At 40.9% G+C, this 18,708-nt stretch overlaps 2 protein-coding genes across 10 annotated transcripts in view; one reads left to right on the forward strand and one right to left on the reverse strand.

The window, feature by feature from the left end:
* The window catches only part of NCF4 (neutrophil cytosolic factor 4), a 55,565-nt gene that overhangs the window by 8,511 nt on the left and 28,346 nt on the right, over positions 1–18,708 (forward strand). For 4 of the 6 annotated variants that reach the window (XM_063154444.1, XM_063154445.1, XM_063154441.1 and 1 more), the window contains exon 2: positions 5,372–5,517. Coding sequence is in view for 1 of the 6 variants with exons in the window: in XM_063154440.1 (XP_063010510.1) it covers positions 9,666–9,682 (17 nt within the window). In the remaining 5 variants the exon portion in view is untranslated. Of the gene's footprint in view, positions 1–2,617; positions 5,518–8,912; positions 9,683–18,708 lie in introns of those variants that run through there. The other 2 variants (XM_063154443.1, XM_063154440.1) reach the window with 2 other exon arrangements.
* On the reverse strand, positions 1,033–14,246 carry PVALB (parvalbumin). Of its 4 annotated transcripts, none has more exons than XM_063154446.1 (5): positions 14,110–14,246; positions 10,444–10,511; positions 8,358–8,490; positions 7,794–7,903; positions 1,033–2,613 (listed from the first exon to the last, which is right to left on the reverse strand). In XM_063154446.1, exons 2-5 carry the CDS (start codon positions 10,502–10,504, stop codon positions 2,585–2,587), a joined length of 333 nt encoding a protein of 110 aa, XP_063010516.1. In that variant the 5' UTR covers positions 10,505–10,511; positions 14,110–14,246; the 3' UTR covers positions 1,033–2,584. The 4 variants fall into 4 exon arrangements, with proteins under 4 accessions (XP_063010516.1, XP_063010517.1, XP_063010518.1 ...); XM_063154447.1 differs by lacking the exon at positions 14,110–14,246 and adding an exon at positions 12,386–12,500; XM_063154448.1 differs by lacking the exon at positions 14,110–14,246 and adding an exon at positions 10,951–11,044.

Consider the following 18,708-nt stretch of genomic DNA (forward strand, 5'->3'; position numbering starts at 1 on the left):
ATCCAACAAAAAGGAAAATTATGAATTTTTAAAAATTTTGAAATGAAACAGTTGAAGATTTGGAGAGGATTTGGAAGAAATTTGTGTGGGAAAATAAGAGTCTAAGAGAAATATTGAAGATCCAGCAGTTAAAGGAAAGTAGTAGTTTGATGGCAATTGATAAAACAGTAATTTTGTCTCTGGGCAGAAATTTACTTATATTACACTCGTATTTGAGTTTTCTTTTTTCTGTGATAGATGCATATTGAAATTTGAACTTTTAATTGAAAATGCAGTTGGGGAAAAACGTGTGTTTAAATAGAGATTTTGAGAATTCAGAGTATAACATCTCAGAATACAGGATCTGAGTATATACCAGTTGCATATTTGAATAAACCAATCAAATGCAGGTTTAGAATATCTTATACTGTCAGCATGAAAAATAGAGATAGTATTTTGGAGGTCTCTCTACCCATTGCAAGTTTTTCAGTTTGAAAATAAAGGACATTTCTTTTCATCTTCTCCATTACTATATGGCTGAAAATTTTCAGGCCAAATTAGGCACTCAGTGTTGCTTGTTCCAGAGTGATTGAGGTAACAACATGAAGAAAGACTGAAGCAGGGATCACTGGGGTATTCTAGTGGCTTTATGTATGTGCTATTTGTTCTATTGGTTTTTGGGTTTGGTTTTTTTTGGGGGGGGTTTTTTTTTGGTTTTTTTTTTTTGTTTGTTTGTTTGTTTGTTGTTTTTTTTTTTTTTTTGTTTTTTTGGCTAAAGCCCTGGATAAAATGTCAGCTTTTGTGCCATCCAGTGAGGCATTAAAATACAAATTCTTGCAGCTTCAGAGAATAGAAAGGGACTATAAAGGGCTTTGTTTTTACAGCAGCTTTTATGTGGTTCTCAAATTCCCTGGACCTTCATTCCGGCTGCTGCAGTAGCGGGGTGCCCGATGCCTTTTCGGTATCTCTGTGTGCTCCTGTAATGAGGCTTTATTGCCACGCGAGGTCAGCAGCTGCCGAGAAAAAGCAGGAAATAAACTCGCTCCACTGCAATCCGTTTTCATTTGCTTTATTTAGAATACTTAAAAATCAATACATCCTTCAGAACCGTATATACAGTGTGCAAAACCAAAGGATTTCTTTTGAACGCACAGCATTTTCAGCAAAAAGTCTTCCTTGCGAGTTACTACAGAGTGAGGATCTAAAATGGCTTTAGGAACATTTATTGGCTTCCCGAGTAGCATTGGGTAATCGCTGGGGCAGAGGATGGTATTCTGTACAGTGTGATGATGACAGGGTTTCAGCCTTATCTTGTTGACTCCACTAAATTGGTGATAATAAGTCTAAATTGAATAAGGTATTATTGCTGCAGGAAATAATTTGGAGTACAGAAATGGAAAATACCCTTCCTTTTTACTGCAGTAATAATCAATGTTCTGTTAAGATGTCGGGGAGATGTTGCCTGAAAAGATTTCCCCCCTGCTTTTGTCTTTGCTTAAAAGCAAAACACCCCCCAATAACACAGGTAAAAAGTATAAGCTTGGTGCCAAAGTGGCTGAACAAGATTTGGGAAATAAGTGTTGAGCTCTGTCATAGGCTTACTCTTGTCTAATCATTTCCTTGGCATAATTATCAGTTTCCTATGTGTAACTCCAAAGAAGATATTCACTTATCTGGTAAAGTTTTAGAATAAATTTTTTTGGATGAGATTTTCTGGTTTACTCTTTTTACAGTGGGATTATCAACTGCAGTGTCACACCTGAATCTTGGTGTTCTTTTTCCTGAAATTCATATTGCTATTTCTTGTGAGTATGCCATTCTTCCTGTCCTAGATAGTTGTGTAACATTGCTAGTAAGCATACCCTGTGTTTCCGAAGTGACTGCTGTTTAATAGTTTATGAAGTTATCTTCATGTATGATTGGCACCAGCTGATATTCCTGTCAAAGCTTTTATCCAAAAATCCCCCTGCACTGGGCAAATTTAACAAATTATACAGATGACAATCAATTTACTGATCACCAAAATGCAGCAGGGGAGATGTAGTTTAAATATTAGGAAATACTTTTTAGCTATAACACTGATTAAGTTGAAAGAACGAACTGCCAAATGAAGTTGGGTAATTGCCATCACTAGAGATTTTCCATCACTAGAGATTTTCCAGGCTATGAGTATGCATCCATTTAGCAGGGGTGGCTTAAAAATAATGCAGTCAGTTTTGCCACAGTTCAGGACTTGGACTGAATGACTCATTATATGCGTGTTTTATCCGTAATAATTTTTAAAATTTCTTCCTACTTTACCCTGGCTAGGGATAAAGCAGCAGGGATGTCAGCAAAAAAACGAGTAACATTTTCTCTCAGCGTGTGCCAAGCCTACATGAAATAAGAAACAAGTTGTAGTGAGAGAGAAGAAAGCCCAGATTGATGTGACCTTTATTATTTTAACAGTGTCTTTCAGCACAATTACAGAGTTGCAGGATTGCAGAGAACAGAGCTGGAGTATAAAATAACATAAATAAATAGAACAGGAGCCAAAGCAGTCAGCAGGAGGTGGTTGGAATTGGGCAGTGAAGGATGGGTGAAGGGTTTGCATTGGTCAAAGCCTTTATGATTCAGCCACCATAGTTGCAAATTCTGGAGAAAAGAAAGAATTTTAAAAAATACTTTAAAAACTAAAATTTAAAGGAGGAAGCATATTACAATGAATACAGAGTCACTGGTGCAGCAGAAAAGTCACAATAACAGAAGAGTAAAGAAATCCAAGTTAATTAAAGGGAAAGTATGATTTGGGAAATCTTACAGTGAAATGAAAGGATTTTTTGAGAATAAGGGAGAAATGCTATACATGCCAGACTGTAAGACTTCCACCACTATTTATCTAAAGAACTTGATTAGTTCTCGGTTATTTGGAAATCTCAATGGGATGAAGGCAAGAACTAGAAATTTAATCTTGCAGTGAGATAAATTTCTCTTATATCCGAGTTTGGCAAAGAGAATCACTAGTGAGTCTTTCAAAGTATTTGTGCCCCATATTATAATTATATTGCATTTAAACTCAATTTTGTAATTGTAAATTGAGTGAAAATGACAGATTACAAAAACAGAAGGCTAATACCAACCCATGTAGCAATTTTGACTGTGTTGTAAGAATGAGAAAAATTTCTGTGGTGTCAGAGAGCCAGGATTTTACCCTGTGGCTTTTATTAGTGATACATCCATAATATTTACGTAAACGTATCTATCTGCAATTTAGGGTTATTCTGTGCTCTAGTATATATACTGCATTTCAGCAGGGAGATAAAGCATGAAAAATGCACATTTGTATCCTGGTGAATGGCTGACTGGTTATAATTCCTAACTCCATCTAACCTTGGAAGAGTAACACACGAGAATGCCTTGCACAGTTGTATGTGCCTCAGAGCACTGAAAATGACAGACTGGAGGGAATCCCAAGAAGAGCAACAAAGATGATAAAGGGATTAGAGGATATGCAGAGAGAGTGGTTTATGGGTTTAACATAATCAGCTGAGAGGAAAATGGCAAATAGGAAAGGGAGTCATCTGTAAGGCTCAAGAAAAAAATACTGAAGTTTGACATAATGAAGAGTAAAGTCTGGCAACTGAAAAAGATAGAAGATTAAAATTAGGCATTTTAAAGAATATTCTGGTGTTCCGTTAAAAAATGCTTAACTCTAACCAAGTGAGATCTTAATTGACTGTTGTGTGCAAACAGCACTTCTGATAGCGCGTCCAAAAAATATGTTGCCAAATGCAGACGAACCAGACTGGGAAATAAAAAATGTCAGAGGGCTTAAATCAATTCCAAATTTATCCATCGTTTTGAAAGATGTAAATCCAAATTAGGATTAGTGATGCAGATTACTTAACACAAAACACGTATAAATCCTGTACATGGTGGGTACGTAGATTGAAAGTGTTGCAAACTGAATTTAAGAGATAACATGAAGTGCTTGTGCTAAAAACCCCAGCTATTCTGGTCAGAAAAGGAGAAAGGCCATGATTATTAAATCTTTGTGTCAATATGTCCTGCAGAGAGAAACATGAACTGCAATGGATCAAACCTTTCCAAAAGGGAAAACTAACTACGCATATACTGTTAAAACAAGTTGTCATACTTATTACAGCCAAATTAAATACCTTTTATGATAATTTGTATCTACAGAATATATTTGGAAAAGGTTATTCAGACTTGCAGCCAAATATTTTCTGTAATACATTTTGAATGTGTCATTATCACCTAATAGCAATATATTTTACAGGTACTTTATGATAGCCAGCAAACCATAAAATACTCCTTCTTGAGTAATTGCAACAATTTCACTTTTCCCCGGATTTCCAATGTATTTTAAATATTTCAAAGATGTTCCAGTTGAATAGTCTTCTAAATTAGTTCACTACTCATTTTTGTATGAAGGTTAGTCCAACCACAGGTGGCTTGTAGAAGCATTGTTACAAAGTGTACTCATATATGCAAAACTTCTGAGATAAGGCAGGGTATATCAGTCCCTTGTAATTGGTTATTGCCTCTGGCCTGGTAGTAAGGGAATCCTTGTGATTTACTGCATCCTTGTTTCCAGTTGGAGTTACCCTTCCAAACAAAATTATGTCTTTCTTTGAACAAATAGTGGCTTTAAATTGCAAGGATTTAGACCATTTTGTCTTGTAAAATAATTTACTAGCTGTTTTGTGTCAGAGCTCTGACTTAAAAGGAGAGGACACTGTGTTCAGTACAGTTTAGTACTATATACCAGCCTAATGCATGCCCTCTAGTATTTTACTGAAATGACAGACATGATTACAGAGGACATGTTGTAGGCTCGTGATTTCTCTCATCAGATTGTGGTTTTTACATTTTCTTTACAACAGAAATCTGTTTAGGAAACTTTATAAGTAATGACTTATGCTAGTTTATTTTAGAAGATTGAAGAGGACAAAGCTGGATAAGAAAAGAAGGAATTCCAAATATTTTTTGTTGTTGTTGTTGTTATGGCTTTCACCTGGCAAGGTCATGACTTAATAGTTGTTATTTTGCATGTTTAATGTCACATTTTTACAACATTCTGATTTACAGGGATAAAAATCTGGATTGTGCTGCTCACAGTGCATGATCTTTGAAAGCTCTCTATGTACTTTCTCAAGTCTATTAATATCAGGAAACTAAAAGGCATGAGCTTCACATCCAATGCTAATACACAAAATAGATTTAAAGCAACATTATGACTAGAATTTTTCTCTTTTTTTTTTCTCATCTTTCTTATAAATATTTTCCTGAAGCTAGTAGAGCTGCTTCAGCATCCTTTTTCAGCCCAATTTAGAAGCTAAGGTTGCTTGTGTTATGAGGTAACCGGGTCTTGACCTGCAATTTTTTTCAGATTCATTATCTTCTGACCACATTGGTGGAATGTGGAGGGGGTCTGACACTGCACAGAAGATGATCAGGTCTTACAGGAAATGGCTGCAAGTTTTCAGCTCTTTGAAACTGCTTCATGGTCTCAAGTTGAAACTGATCGAACAAGAGGTAAACTGCTGAAACTATTTCAGAGTCGAATGGTCTTGCAGGATGAGAAAAGGTTTAAAGAAGAATCGAAAGAAAAGAGAAAATTTGTAATGTGTGACCTCAGCTAGAAGAAGGCTGATTGGGTTGGGATAATGTTTGTGATGATACATCTGAGCTCGTTGTCTCTGTGGTTTTAAAAATCCCTGAAGATCAGTTCCTACAACTGCTGCGGGCTCCTGAGGGACAGCATTCAAGGGCCATCAGGAGAATTAACATTAACCTCTGTGAAAGGCTGCTTGTTTGCAATCGTTTAGTTATTTAGGAAGCTGATGTTTGAAACAAGGGGTAGAGGTGATGCCTGACAATTCAGCTGCAGGGAAACAAAATTGGTTTGCAACAGAAATACAGCATCACAATTCTGCATATGAATGGGATGTACATTTGTGACTTTACACTTTATTTACATATGCAGTTATATTATTGGATTGGATTGGGCCAAAGGAAAAGCTGGGAAGTATCTGTCCTCTTTGTCCTTTGGTCACAGTCTCAGCTGTTAACTTTTGTATGTATTTCAAGCCTTTCTGGTGTAAAAATTGGCTGTTAAAGTCAATTTAAGAGATGGAAAAGAAACTGATAGTGTTGTATGGTAGGGATATGGTCAGAAGAATCAAAAGAAAAAAGCACATAATTCTCTTCTCATTATCAAAGTGTAAACACAGAGCATTTCCATTTCAAAGTTAGGGAACAGTAAAAGCTGCAGAAGAAAGAGATAAGGAGAAGAGGCATTTCATATTGCTTTATTACAATGTACTGGGTTTCAGGCACTGTTTCAAAGAAAGAGTTATGGTAGTCTTAAATATGAAGGTTAATGCTGTATTTTCTTGTACAAGCCAAAATCATTATGCAATATTGTTTTTTTTTATTCCAATTAAGACTAGTTTTGATTTGCAGCCTTCTGGAATAGCTGAAAATTTATCTGCTATGAGGTTGTTGGATCAGCTGTAAGCTTACTTACCTGAATTAAGTTTTCTTTTGAAAAACTTGCTCAGTGATTTTAGTACTACTATCACTAATTTTAGTGTGTATAAAGAAGATCTGTATAATAAATATGAATATGAAGTTTCAAGAAATGGCACCCACGCTGGATTCAGCAGCAGTGCTGAAGTTTAGCAGGAGCTTCACCTAAACCATTATAAAGTGATGATTGGAGAAATTAAGAGGCTTTGGTCTAGGGACATGGCCATAGTCACTGATATGCCACTGTGCATCTCCTGACTGATATGCCAATGGCTGATTTTGTGTGTTGTCTTCTAAGCTGGGAGACTGTGTTAGTTAATTTTGCTTTTTATTTCTCTTTTAATTGACCTATTTTTTCGAGATAACATTTTATTAAATTGCAGAGATTGAGTAACACAGAGAGATATGAGAGGGTTTAGGTACTTTTTAGATTTCTGCTTATGATATGGCTTATTGATATGTCAAAACCCTAGCATTGATATGTCAAAACTTCTATCTCCTTCAATGAGGAAAGCTTTAGTTTAGAATTGCATCTCTTCTTGTCTCCTTCAGTGTGTTTCATTTACTGTCACCTCCAAAAAAAGAGGAAAAAGGAGAAATTTTGTGTGTGGGCTAAGCTGATTCATCCCAAGGGGGAATAGAAAACAGCCCTAGCTTTTTAAGCAATGCTGTGAGAGGAAAAGTTGTTCTTTTCTTGTATTTCTCATATGCAGTAAAAGGGACTGACAAGCTTTCTTAGGTGTTAAGACCCACGTAAACACTAGCATAAGCTGGATAGACTGTTATTGTATAGAAATTCTGTAGCCAAATGGGTGTACTTTGAATTTTAAGAGCATTGCCTTGCTAAGTCATGCAAAGTCATTACTTTCCTGCTAACTAAACATCAAGCAGAAATGCTGGCGCTGAGCTTTTATTCTTTCCATGCTTTATAGTGAAGCCTCGGTCTCTGAACTCGCAGTGTCCTGATTCTCACTCCCTGCTATCAAGAGACAAATTACAGTAAGTGGAGCGGAGTTTGGCTGGGTGCTTAGTCCTGCTCTGCGGAGTGCCCGACCCACAGCCGGGTTCCGTGAGCTCCTGCCCCCTCTAGTGTCACAACTCGGCTCCTCTTCCTCTAACGCTTCCATGCAAGGTGCAGCAAATGGAGCGGGACTTGGCATTTCATTAAACCCAAATTGTGCCCTTCAGAAGGTCACAGTGATTCCTAGGTTTCCTCAGTTCTTGTGTGTAAGGGTAATATTCGGTTGTTACTGTCAAAGTTTACTCCTCCAATTACATACCATCAGCGCCAATTTTACCATCACCGTCCTTATCTCCAGCAGCCAGAAGAGCCTTCGTTTCTTTGTCTGATAGGTCTCTTCCTTCTGGGGTAAAGCCCTTCAGGACAAACCTAAGGAGGAGGCATAGAAAGTAAAAGAACGTTTGTTTGGAGTTTTTGCTTGTTTGTTTGGTTTTGGTTTGGGGTTTTTTTTCCACAGAACAATTACACTTCGTATCTATTTGTACCACTGATTCGAGACACAAGTTGGAATCTGGCGTTGTGTCTTCTGTTGTTGACCTTCTCTAACATTCAGAAGTGCTTTACTCTGAAACTGCATTTGGCTGAAGAACTACCTGTAAGGTATTGACCATTCATGTGTTTCAGGGATCCTGCAATCCAAGTGGCAACTAGCTATCTCCAACACTCCTCAGCTCATGTGCTCAGCAAAAAACTGGCATAGCACACAAATACTATACTCAAGAGTTTCAGCTGTATGTTACTGCCTAGAGTCTTGTAAAAATAACCCACAGGAAATTAGACTCTTAAAGCAGGGATATTTGAGAAAGGATGTAACTTTACTTACTTCAATTCTTCCTCTTCAATGAAGCCGCTCTGATCTTTATCAAGAATATGGAAAACCTTCTTCACATCTTCTGGGCTCTTCTTTTTCAATCCTACCATCTCGAAAAACTTTTTGTAGTTAAAAGATTCAGCCGCTATAAGAGATGAAGAAGCAGAAAACTGTTTAGAAAAGTCATTGAAGCACACACACCAACACATACCCGTGGTTTTCTTCCATGCTGCTGTTTTTCCTGCCCTGGGAGGAACAGTGGAGCCCAGCTGCGGTAGGAGCTGAGTGTACTCAGTGTAATCGTCCGTGCTTCACAGGTGCTAATGGAAATAAACAAAGGCAATGTCTCCATTTTGCAGATGAAGAGCTGAGCTACAGAAGGATGAGACTTGCCCAAGGTCACACAAGAAGTCTGTGATAGACTTGGGAGCTTTGGGAGCTGAGGTCTAACGTGCTTGGTCTCATTTCAGTGCCTTAAGCCTTCTTTTTTTTTTTTTTTTTTTTTTTTTTTTTTTTTTTTTTTTTTTCCCCGCTAAGTTTTACACTAAAACAGACATCTGAGAGCAGACTATTACATAGCTGTCACTTTTTAACATTTCCACCCCTGGAAAAAAAAAAAACCAAAAATGCTCTTGCTCAAGCATTGGCGAGAAGCGTTTCAGAGCACTGTTTGACTGTTTGTTTGGTGTTTTTTTTTCTTTTTCATGGAGACTTACTAGAAATCAGTGTTCCATTTTAACCGCTGAAGGAATGTGCAATCGTGGTGTGTGAGCTCAGACACTGCAAGGGAGTGCTGCGCGGCGCGCTGCCTGCAAGACCTTGTGAGGAGCTGTCTCCGGGGAGGAAAAAAACAAACAACCCAGAGCCCTTGAAATCGGAGCCGAGTTTACCTGCTCCACCTCCCTTGTCCTTTCACCGCATCCGCTTTTGTCCCACCCAGGTAGCCTAACAACTGTGATGTGGATTGGAAATACCATACAGTGACCTCCAAAACGTGCGGTGGAGTTTTTTTTCCTTCTTCATGCATTCTTATTCCAGCCGCGTTAAATTTTCCTATTACATAAAATTAAGGAGGCTCAATCTTCCGTGATCTGCCTGAGATCTGTCATTAGTTGCTGCTAATTGCATCTGCTCCGGGACTTGGGGATGGCCATAGAACAATGGAAGCTAATGAGTAAAACAGCTGCTGGATCCAGCAAAGCAATTTGTCGCTCCCTCTGACTCCGGCTTGTGAGCTGAGCCAGGCTCAGCGGGTCCTGCTCCTCTGTCTGTTTGGGAAGGTCATCGCACAGAGCAGGACTGACAGAGGCGGCTCCCGGGATGGTGCGGTCAGCCAGGTAGTTTGGGGGAGGGGGGGATAACGTGCATCCCGGAGCAGGATTTCTGGCTTTCTTTGAGAGCAACCTTAACTACCTGAATCTCTGTAAACACGAAGAGGGCTTGCTGTCAGTTTTGGGGGTCGCGATGATGGGGGTAGGGAACATCTGATACCCGGAAGAGTGAGAGGGGAGCGTGGACCACTGCAGCCGTTCGACCTGCAGGGAGCCCCTGCAGTCGAGCAGTGCACCCGCACCCGTGCTCTACTGTTGCCTTCTGTCCATCCCGAAAAGCAAAGCCCACCCGGGGATTCTGCATAGAAAGTACAGAGTGGTTTCATAAATCCTTGAAATGGGAAACAGCAGTTCTGTAACATCTGAAACTAAATTTCAGGAATGAGTGGGAAACTGCTGACATCCATTGCTGACTTCTCTATCCCACACCAAGATATAATGCAGCTTGGTTTGCCGAGGGGTTTCTTCCCTTTGAAAGTATCCTCTCGGTAGAAGCAAAGTCTCTCCGCAGTTGCTGCTTACTTTCCTTAAAAATAAATATTTCGCCTCTGTAACGTGCAGGACAACTTTGCTGAGGATGCAGCCTTGTACTTTATAAACCTGTCAGAGGCATTCATTGAACATCTGAAAACACATCCTCATTTGAAATTTTGTCTAGCTAGTTCCTCTAATCTTCCCATAGCTGAAATAAATGCACAGCTATCCTAACCTGAAAAGATGAAAGGAGGAAAAGAGAGAAGAAAAAAAAATAGGAAAAAATCGCTCACCTGAAAAGGCTCCCACAGCCTTCTTGATATCCTCAGCGCTGAGCAAGTCAGTCATAGCCATCCTGCAACTGTTTGAACAGGGAAGCAAGTGCGAAAAGATTAAAAAGTGCTTTTCTCATCATTTCTGCTCATATGACCAAAGCTGCAGTGCTGTGTGGGGATGGCACACCGGGAAAGGCTGGACCCGTGCCAGCTCTATAGCTCTGCGTGGATAAGTGCTGTGGGCTGTCGCTCTCCCTTTTGCAGAGCACCAAGTAGTCCACAGACGCGAGGGTTCAGCTAAAGAGGGGGCACGGGGGATGCCTTTGTGGGTCTGGGGTGGGGGAGGACGCAGGTGGGGGTCGCTCCCTGGGAGGCTGGAGCCTAAGTCTTACTGGAGCGGTGCCAGAGGCTGCTGTGATACCGGCTGGAGAAAGAGTTTTGCCAAGGTCAAGTCCTCGGGTGCAGTGGACAAACTAGTGGTGCAGAGCAGAGCCTTTTCATTTAGTAAGTCAGAATGAGCTTTACCAGTTATATTCGGTGATGAGTAAGGAACTGCAGCATATGCCAAGCTTCAAGCTACTCTTGAGGTCGGGAAGCAAATGTTACGTAGCTTTTGAACATTTGCCTTATCGTTCAACCACTTTAAACGTCTCCCCCTTCTCCCTTCCCCCTCCCCTTCCTTTTAGACCTTTTTTCTTTCAGGCCAGTCCATATTAAGCATCTTCCTCACTGAATTAATTATCACATCCCAGCGAATCCTACAGATCCCGTTTGTAAGGCACAATATGCTGCAGAATCTTCCGCGATAGGGTACGGCACAACGAGATGCGAGGTGACAACGCGCTCGTGAGGAGCTCCTGTGCAGTAGTGGGTTTCTCAGGCAGGACCGGGCACTTCCCGTTAGCATCAAAAAAAGAAAGCATTTAGGATTTGTAATGTGTTTTCTAGGGTTATTTTTTTTCCTCCAAGAATCTGTGCCCATTTTTCACATAAAATATGGCAAGAAGTCCAACTTGCTCTCAGAGTTTGGGCAGGAGCCATTAGGCTGAGGTAGCCAAGGTTAGGGCCCAGTAGTAGGGCAGATCTCTGCAGGATATTGGCATCTCTGCTCCAGGAGAGACGGGGGAGGACAGAGTGGTGGCAGCGAGATCCCCGGGCGCGATCGACGGGTACGGCCCGGTCCCGCTGCCACAATCACACCTCTCCTCTGAATGGGGCCGCCGGAGAGCAGCCTGGAAAAGGGGGCGGCTTGTGCAGAACCTCGGGTTGTGCTGTCAATATAATTGCTCGGTGGTTTTAAAAGTACGAGCCCTGTCCTTTTTTTTTTTTTTTTCCTCCATGGCCCAAGTTCAGCTATAATGGGTAAGTCATTACCATGACACTGAACGCAGGACTGAGGAGGAGGTGACATTGGTGTGTCCCCCCTCCCCCGCTTTTTTTTCCTTCTCCTTTTCTTTCCTAAAGGTCATCTCTTCATTGTGGAAGGGACTGACGTTTTTCTCTCGTTGGAACTTCTCCCCCCCGCCCCCGGCCTCCATTTTTCGTGTATTTCCCGAGATGGAAGAGATGCTTAGTTTTCTCCAAGGACAAACAAGGAGATGGACGGTGAAGCCAAGTCCCTCTCCCTAGGCTGAACACATCCTTCCCTGCTCTACAGGGTAAGGGGAGCTGAGAGCTGGGATGCTGGACCGAGATAAACAGCAGTCCCCCAGAAGAGCTCTGCACACCTTCTCGCAAGGGTCATTCTCACTCAGCAGCCCCCGTTTTTTTGGAGCTGGAGGTGGGACCGTGTAGTAAAGACAGCACTCGGAGCATGGGGGTCTCCTGCTCTAGCAGATTTCAGCGTTAGGACCCTATTGTTAGTCCGTTTTAAACGTAGGATGAGTGCAGACCCATCAATATATGCAGCCATTTGCTAGAGATCAGCGTGCCATATCTTATGAAATTGACGTCCCTTTACCTTTCCTTAACTGAGGGAAGAGAGGGCAATCTCTTCTTGTTGCCAGGGCGGACCCCCGCCGGCCCAATGCTATATCGTCCTCTGCTTTCCCTGCTTTGCTGCGTGCGGCACCGGCGTGGTCTGAAAAGGAGTTGGGCCTCAGTCTCGGCAGGTTTTTTCCCTTTCTTAGGAATCTTTTACAAACCCGTTGTTGAGCCAGGAGCTTCCTTTTAGATCCCTACAAACAGGAACGCACCTGCCCAGCCGCCAGTGAAGATGCTCTCCTGGCGGGTGACTCGCCTTTCGGGGTTAGCCCCGCTCTGCTGACAAGGCAGAGCGCGTTTGGACGGCTGCCCTCGGGGGTAACTCGAGCCGGTGGCTGGCAGAGGCGATGCTCAGCGCTGCCCGCTGTGCTGGCAGACGCCGATCAGCTTAAGTAGCCTCATGCCAAGCAAAGCGGCCAGAGGCGCATTCCCTGTCTGTGTCCTGGGGATGGGAGCCGGGCGGCTCCCTCCGCATCCCTAACGATGCGCGAACTGCACCGCTTTCCCTCCGTCATCGGATCTGTCAGCCCTCTCCGGCCTAATCATGCTGTGGAGGCGAAAAGTGAGAGGTGTCTGAAAAATGAGGCTTCAGATCAGGTGGAGCCATCTGCAGAGCGTAAATAACATTTCCCCCAGCTCAGAAGCCGTGTCTACCCTCCACAGCCAGAAAGGCGAAAGCAGCGACACAGGGTTTGCGAAGCGGACAGCTGGGATCTGCCTTGGAGGAGCGACTGAGACCCGGCTCCACCCTCAGCAGTGTCTCTCTTTAAGGACAGCTAACAAATTTCCAGAAGCTTTTAACCACCAACCCGCAGTCAACACTGTTATTCTAATAAAAAAGGTGTTTCACGAGTTGACAGTTTCTCACTCGACCCTTCATCTTTTTCTCATCATCCCTGCGAGATGAATGACGCGTTTTCCTTTATCTCTGAGATTTTGCCAATTTTCCTGCCCAAACTATTTGCAAAATCCACATCGTGGATTTCCAAGTTGTCTGCACCAAAACTTTTGTGTAGATCAACTCCCCATTCCACCAACAACAGAATGATGATATTGTTACTAAGTAAACGACCAAATAAATTAAGTGGAAATCAGCCCACCCTTGCCAAAAGCAAACCAGTGAGAATTTCCTGAACAGCACGAAGCCCTCACATCAACAACTGAAGCAGAAAGGCGGCGGTCCTTTGCAAAAAGGGTGACACATTTCCTTTAGCTTCCTAGTGACCACACCAAAGAGAGCAACTTCATCCCATCGCTTACAGTCATCTGTGCAGAAAGAGAGGTGCCATTTCTAGACGTGTTCTGGATCTTGTGGTTTTGTTTGTCTTTGGTTCACAGCTGGCTATTTCAGTAAAACCTCTTCGGAAGTCCTTGCTCTCGTTCTCGTTCACTTTCTTCCTCCCCTTTCCCACTTTCGTCGTTTCCACCTTCTCCCCTGCTTTTCTTCTTATTCTCCTTCAATGAGTTTACCTATGTACTCCTTTTAATGATCTATTCTTCTCATTTGGAGTCTCCTTTGAGGGAAGCGATTCCTCAATGTTTGAGAGATTTGCATCTCTTTGTTTCTGGGCTTTTGTTTATGGAAAGGGGAATGATGCCGAAGTGATAGAAGATACCCTTATCTGCGAAGATCCCGCTTCTTGCCCGAAGCTGGTGAATCCACCTTTGCTGCGGAAATTTGAGCATTTTCTTGCTACTTACCTCTTGGATCTCTTGTAAGCACGCTTGAAAAGGTGTTAGATAGGGAGGTGGTCAAAAAGAGGTGGAACTCGGGGTAGGAACCCCACTTATATAATCTCTGTCGCTCTTTCTATTTTCGGCAGGTGATACCCACTCCTCACTGGTATCAGATATTCAGGGGTTTTGTTGGTGGTGTCACATTTATCTTTCCCTTAACCAACAGAGGAACGCTATTAATAATCCTTGGCGCTTACCTTCCCCTGGCTGTGAAAACCCATTACATTGGCAAACTGATGGTCTGCATGAAACTTGAATGTTAAGGGGAGAAGAAAGCAGTACAAGTGAGCTGTTAAGGGACAAATAGGCAACTAACAACGATGAAAATGCCATTGAGACCTATTTTCCATTGTGTAATCCATCTAGGGACATTTTTCCTGATATTTAATGTTTTTCTGGCAAGGGAAAACGTTTTGCAGAGGCCCATGAATCATACATTGGATGAAAGTGGCATTGGGGAGATCACGATGCATTAGGAAGTTCAGTTTGAGAGATGGGACTCTGCTGACGAAGGGAATAGGAAGATGTAACCCCCTCGTTGGCGTGAGGGAAAGCAAAGATAGGCTCCGGAGTTTGCCCTTTTCTTTCATTAGCCTTGACAGATACTACTTGAAACAAAGCAGAAGATTACTAAATTACTTCCTGCACCTACAGCTACAACATTCAGCTTTAACCCCTTGGCCTTGAAGGAAGTCAGAAATTTTTTTCCTGCAGGCAACAACAAACTCAATTGTGTAATTCTGATTGCTCATACTTACAGGGGCATGCAAAATCTGCATTCAGGGCCCCATTGGGCAAGGAGCTGTAGAAGTCTAAAAAATTTACAGCCTGAGCTTTCTTGGGAGAGACTGGGAATTATAAATGAAAAGATCCTATATATACAGCCATAATACATTGACTGTAACCTTTTCAGCATATAAATTCTCTTTATGCTGCATTGCCTATTCCAGGGAAAGACACCTTTGAAGATACTTCTATTTTTACTCTGCCAAGCAATAATAACAACAATAAAAATGCCTATGAAATGTATTTGCCATTCTGTAATCCATTTGGGGACGTGTTTCCTGATATTTAATGTTTTTCTGGCAAGGGAAAACATTTTATAAAGGATTATGCACTACATTTATCTGTAGTACATTTATGAGTAAAAAAAAAAAAAAAAGTTTTTTTCTGTTTCAGCACTCAAACCCAACATTTCCTAGGTTAAAAGCAAGCAAGGTTTTGTGATACAATGGAAATCATCTTTTGGGAAAGGCAGGTGCTGCAAAAGCTCAGATTTTTCTAGCTTGATTAATTGATCCTAGAGGTGAGGAAAGATAATTGAGGTATGTATAGGATAGGAATATTTAAAGATATTTCTCTACTGCCCATATAATTTAGATGCTGAGTTCTGTGATAAATTGGAAGTACTCCATCAGCTTTAGATAATTTCTAAAGAGGCAGCTTTATTGAATCAAACATGACAAAGGTTAATTCAATCATTTGTCTTCTCTTATTTTTTTTCCTATTACACTTCCTGTAGTGGTTTTTGCATTTTCAGTGTACTGCAGTAGTATGGGAAGTAATGGTACTTTTCAGCAGCGTTGTTAATTTCTGACAAACACTGTGTGCATGCCCTGGCTCAGAGCAGGTGATAATTACAGTGTGAAGTAGCTGGCTCTTGTGGGTCCAGATGTTTCAATCAAGTGGTTCATTTCCTTTGGAACAGTATAAGTCATCGTATACTGTTTGCTAAATTCAGTCATGTGGGGTTTGCATCCCCCTTTCTCATATTATAAACCCTTGGTTTAGCACCAGGGTTAGATTCTGGTTTAGAGATACCAGTATCTCATGGTTGTTAGCTGCATGCTTCATTTCCATTTGGTAGCTGCAGAACAACTTTTTAACCTTCCTTTGGCAGCTTAGAGAGGATAAGGATTGTAGGACTGTCTTTTTGGCTAATGGACTGTGACTTCCATCTCTGTCTGTGCCACTGGAATGACTGCATTTGTCCACTGGTGAAAGGAGAGCAAGTGCAGGGCCAGTCATTGAGATTCCTCTGTGTAATTCAGCCATGTGAAAGCAATCCTGATTAGTGGAAATCCTTTCTTATCCTTTTAGTTCCTACTAAGTCTTATTTACAAAGAGTGAAGCAGATTTTTGATGACATTGGGCATATAGTGAGGTCTTTGTTATGTGTCAAGTATTTAATTAATTAAAATGGGGGTTGTTGTTGGGATTTTTTTTTTTTTTTGGTAAGAAGAATATAATCAAAATCTGACACATCTAGGTTATTCATACAAATCTTCCTGAAGCTGGAAGGTGTGGAGAGTTGTGGCTCACTGAGATCCTGAGATTTCACCTATGTGAAATGGTAGAATTTAGGGAGAAAGTTTGTGTTACTGCACTTGTCAGTTTTGGTAATGTGGTTGCATATTTACTATCATCTCAGTCAGGTTCATTCACAAAAAGATTAGGGCTGGGTTTCCCTTTTAGGATACATGCGCAGTGCAGAGTTGGGGATGCTCATCCATTATAATTTCTTTTTCTTTTTCCCACCGCACATAAATAACTGTAATCTGAATAATAAGGTTCCTATCAGCCAATGTATCCAAAATTTGGGATGGTATATTCACAGCACTAGCATAGCACCTTAAAACAGGAAGCTTGACCTGCTGCTATGTCATATGTCTGCTATGTGTTGTGACGAGCAACTTCAGTTTTCAAGGACAGCAGCCAGCCATCTTTTGCTCCCTATAGATTTTCCTTATTTGTTAAAGATATAAGAGAATCAGAGAATCATTAAAGTTGGAAAAGGCCTCCAAGATCATCAAGTCTAAGCTTTGACTGAACATTACCCACTCTAAGTGCTACATCCAGTTGTTTTTTGAATACTTCCTGGGATGGTTACTCCCCCATTTTCCTGAGCAGCCCATTCCAATGCTTAACCACCCTTTCAGGGATGAAATTCTTCCAAATGACCAACCTGAACCTTTAGTCTGCGAAGGATATTATGATGATGAGCACTTTTATGTGTTGGAGAGGAAAATGGACAAATTAATGAAAGAGAGGTTCACTGAAAATTATGAAACTCATACAGGCCACATCCAGCTTGTGAAGTTCCTAAGCCAAAATAGTTGTGAATTGGGATAGGATAAGGGGAAGGTGTAATCTGACTGCCTTGTGATTACATTCCTCCAAACACTTTTATCTATGTCCACTGTCACTGCTTACATTACTGAAAATGTCCTTTGTTTTGTATATACTAATTTTAATTTCCTCTTCAATGGCCTATTCTTGGCTTTGCCTGAGGGAAGTCTGTATTCCAAGCATCTAAGCTCAGTGGTTCCATTTTAACTGATTTTTTTTCCATTCCTCTGATAATTGTCTCAAAAGCTGAAGATAGCAAATAGCTGCAAGAGATACCCCAGAGGTATGAAATAGGTCACTACTAGTCCATGCTACCAGTGGGCTTTGGGGACTCCCCAGCTTGTATTGCAAATGGTGTGGAAAAGAAAGTGAGATGTCTCACCCAGAGGGGATAATACAAATAAAAACCCAGAGATAGGTGTAAACCCCTGGTGAGAGTTAGGTTCAAATTACCAAAGAAGAAAAAAGCAAGTGCTGAAAGAGTAGGTCTGTGTATCATAACACCTCCTAGCAACTTCAAATGGGTATTTACAGCAGGAAAAAAAGCTGTTAGTCCCAGTGGGAAACCCTGACCCCAAGGTTAAGAGAATGGAAACAGTTGGTTTTCTTTACAACAGACACTTGTGGGTATCAGACATTTGTCATAATTGACACTTGGGTGGTGTTCACACTGGGATGGATAAGCCCCATGTAATTATTACCACAGGGGTTATATTCCAGAAAAACTAGCACAGCAGAAAGATGGTTTCATTACTTATTCCTATTTATACTAGGCTGCTGGTAGGAGAACAGTCAGAGTATTTAGATCAGGGTAAACAGCTTTTGGGGAAACTGGACTTTAGTTTTAGCAACTGGAATCCTATGGTAACCCAAATTTTGATAGTCATTCTTTGATTAATCTGTTGGGGTTTTTTTATTTTTTCTTATTTTTTTCTAATTTTTTCCTTTCTTTTTCTTGTCTTTTTTTCCCTTAAAAATAATTAATGCACTTGTAATTAATTTCAAAGATATTAATACCCAGTGAGATGGATTTAAAAGTCAAAGGTTTGTAAAGGTATCATGGGTTAACATGGGTTAACCCATGCTGTTAATTTGGGTTAACACATCCCAAATGTAAATTGTTAGATAAAGAAGTCTATAACTATTACCAGAACAGGAGCACTCTGGTGTCAGCTGTTTATTTATTGTCAATATTTCATTAGAAAACAGTTCTTCCATTTACACAATTGGTAAATGAGATATCTTCATAAGTTAAAGTGATGATTTGAATCCAGCTAAGGTGAATGACAGTAAAAAAAAGTCATTATTCTGAAATGCTGTTTCAGTCACTCTAATGAAATGAGTTGAACAGCATCAGTACAGTTGTTAATAAACAAATACACACAAAACAATCTTATTTGCACTAAAAGAATATCTCCGTGTTGTTCATGGTCT

Source organism: Melospiza melodia, chromosome 4 (assembly GCF_035770615.1).
Source record: "Melospiza melodia melodia isolate bMelMel2 chromosome 4, bMelMel2.pri, whole genome shotgun sequence".
Classification (NCBI taxonomy): domain Eukaryota; kingdom Metazoa; phylum Chordata; class Aves; order Passeriformes; family Passerellidae; genus Melospiza; species Melospiza melodia.

Coding starts and splice junctions, on each gene's coding strand:
- PVALB (XM_063154446.1), bottom strand. CDS start 10,504: ATGGCTATGACTGACTTGCTCAGCGCTGAGGATATCAAGAAGGCTGTG. Junction 8,491..10,443: donor GGCTGTGGGAGCCTTTTCAG/GTGAGCGATTTT, acceptor CATCTCTTATAG/CGGCTGAATCTTTTAACTAC. Junction 2,614..7,793: donor TGGTAAAATTGGCGCTGATG/GTATGTAATTGG, acceptor TCTTTTCTCCAG/AATTTGCAACTATGGTGGCT.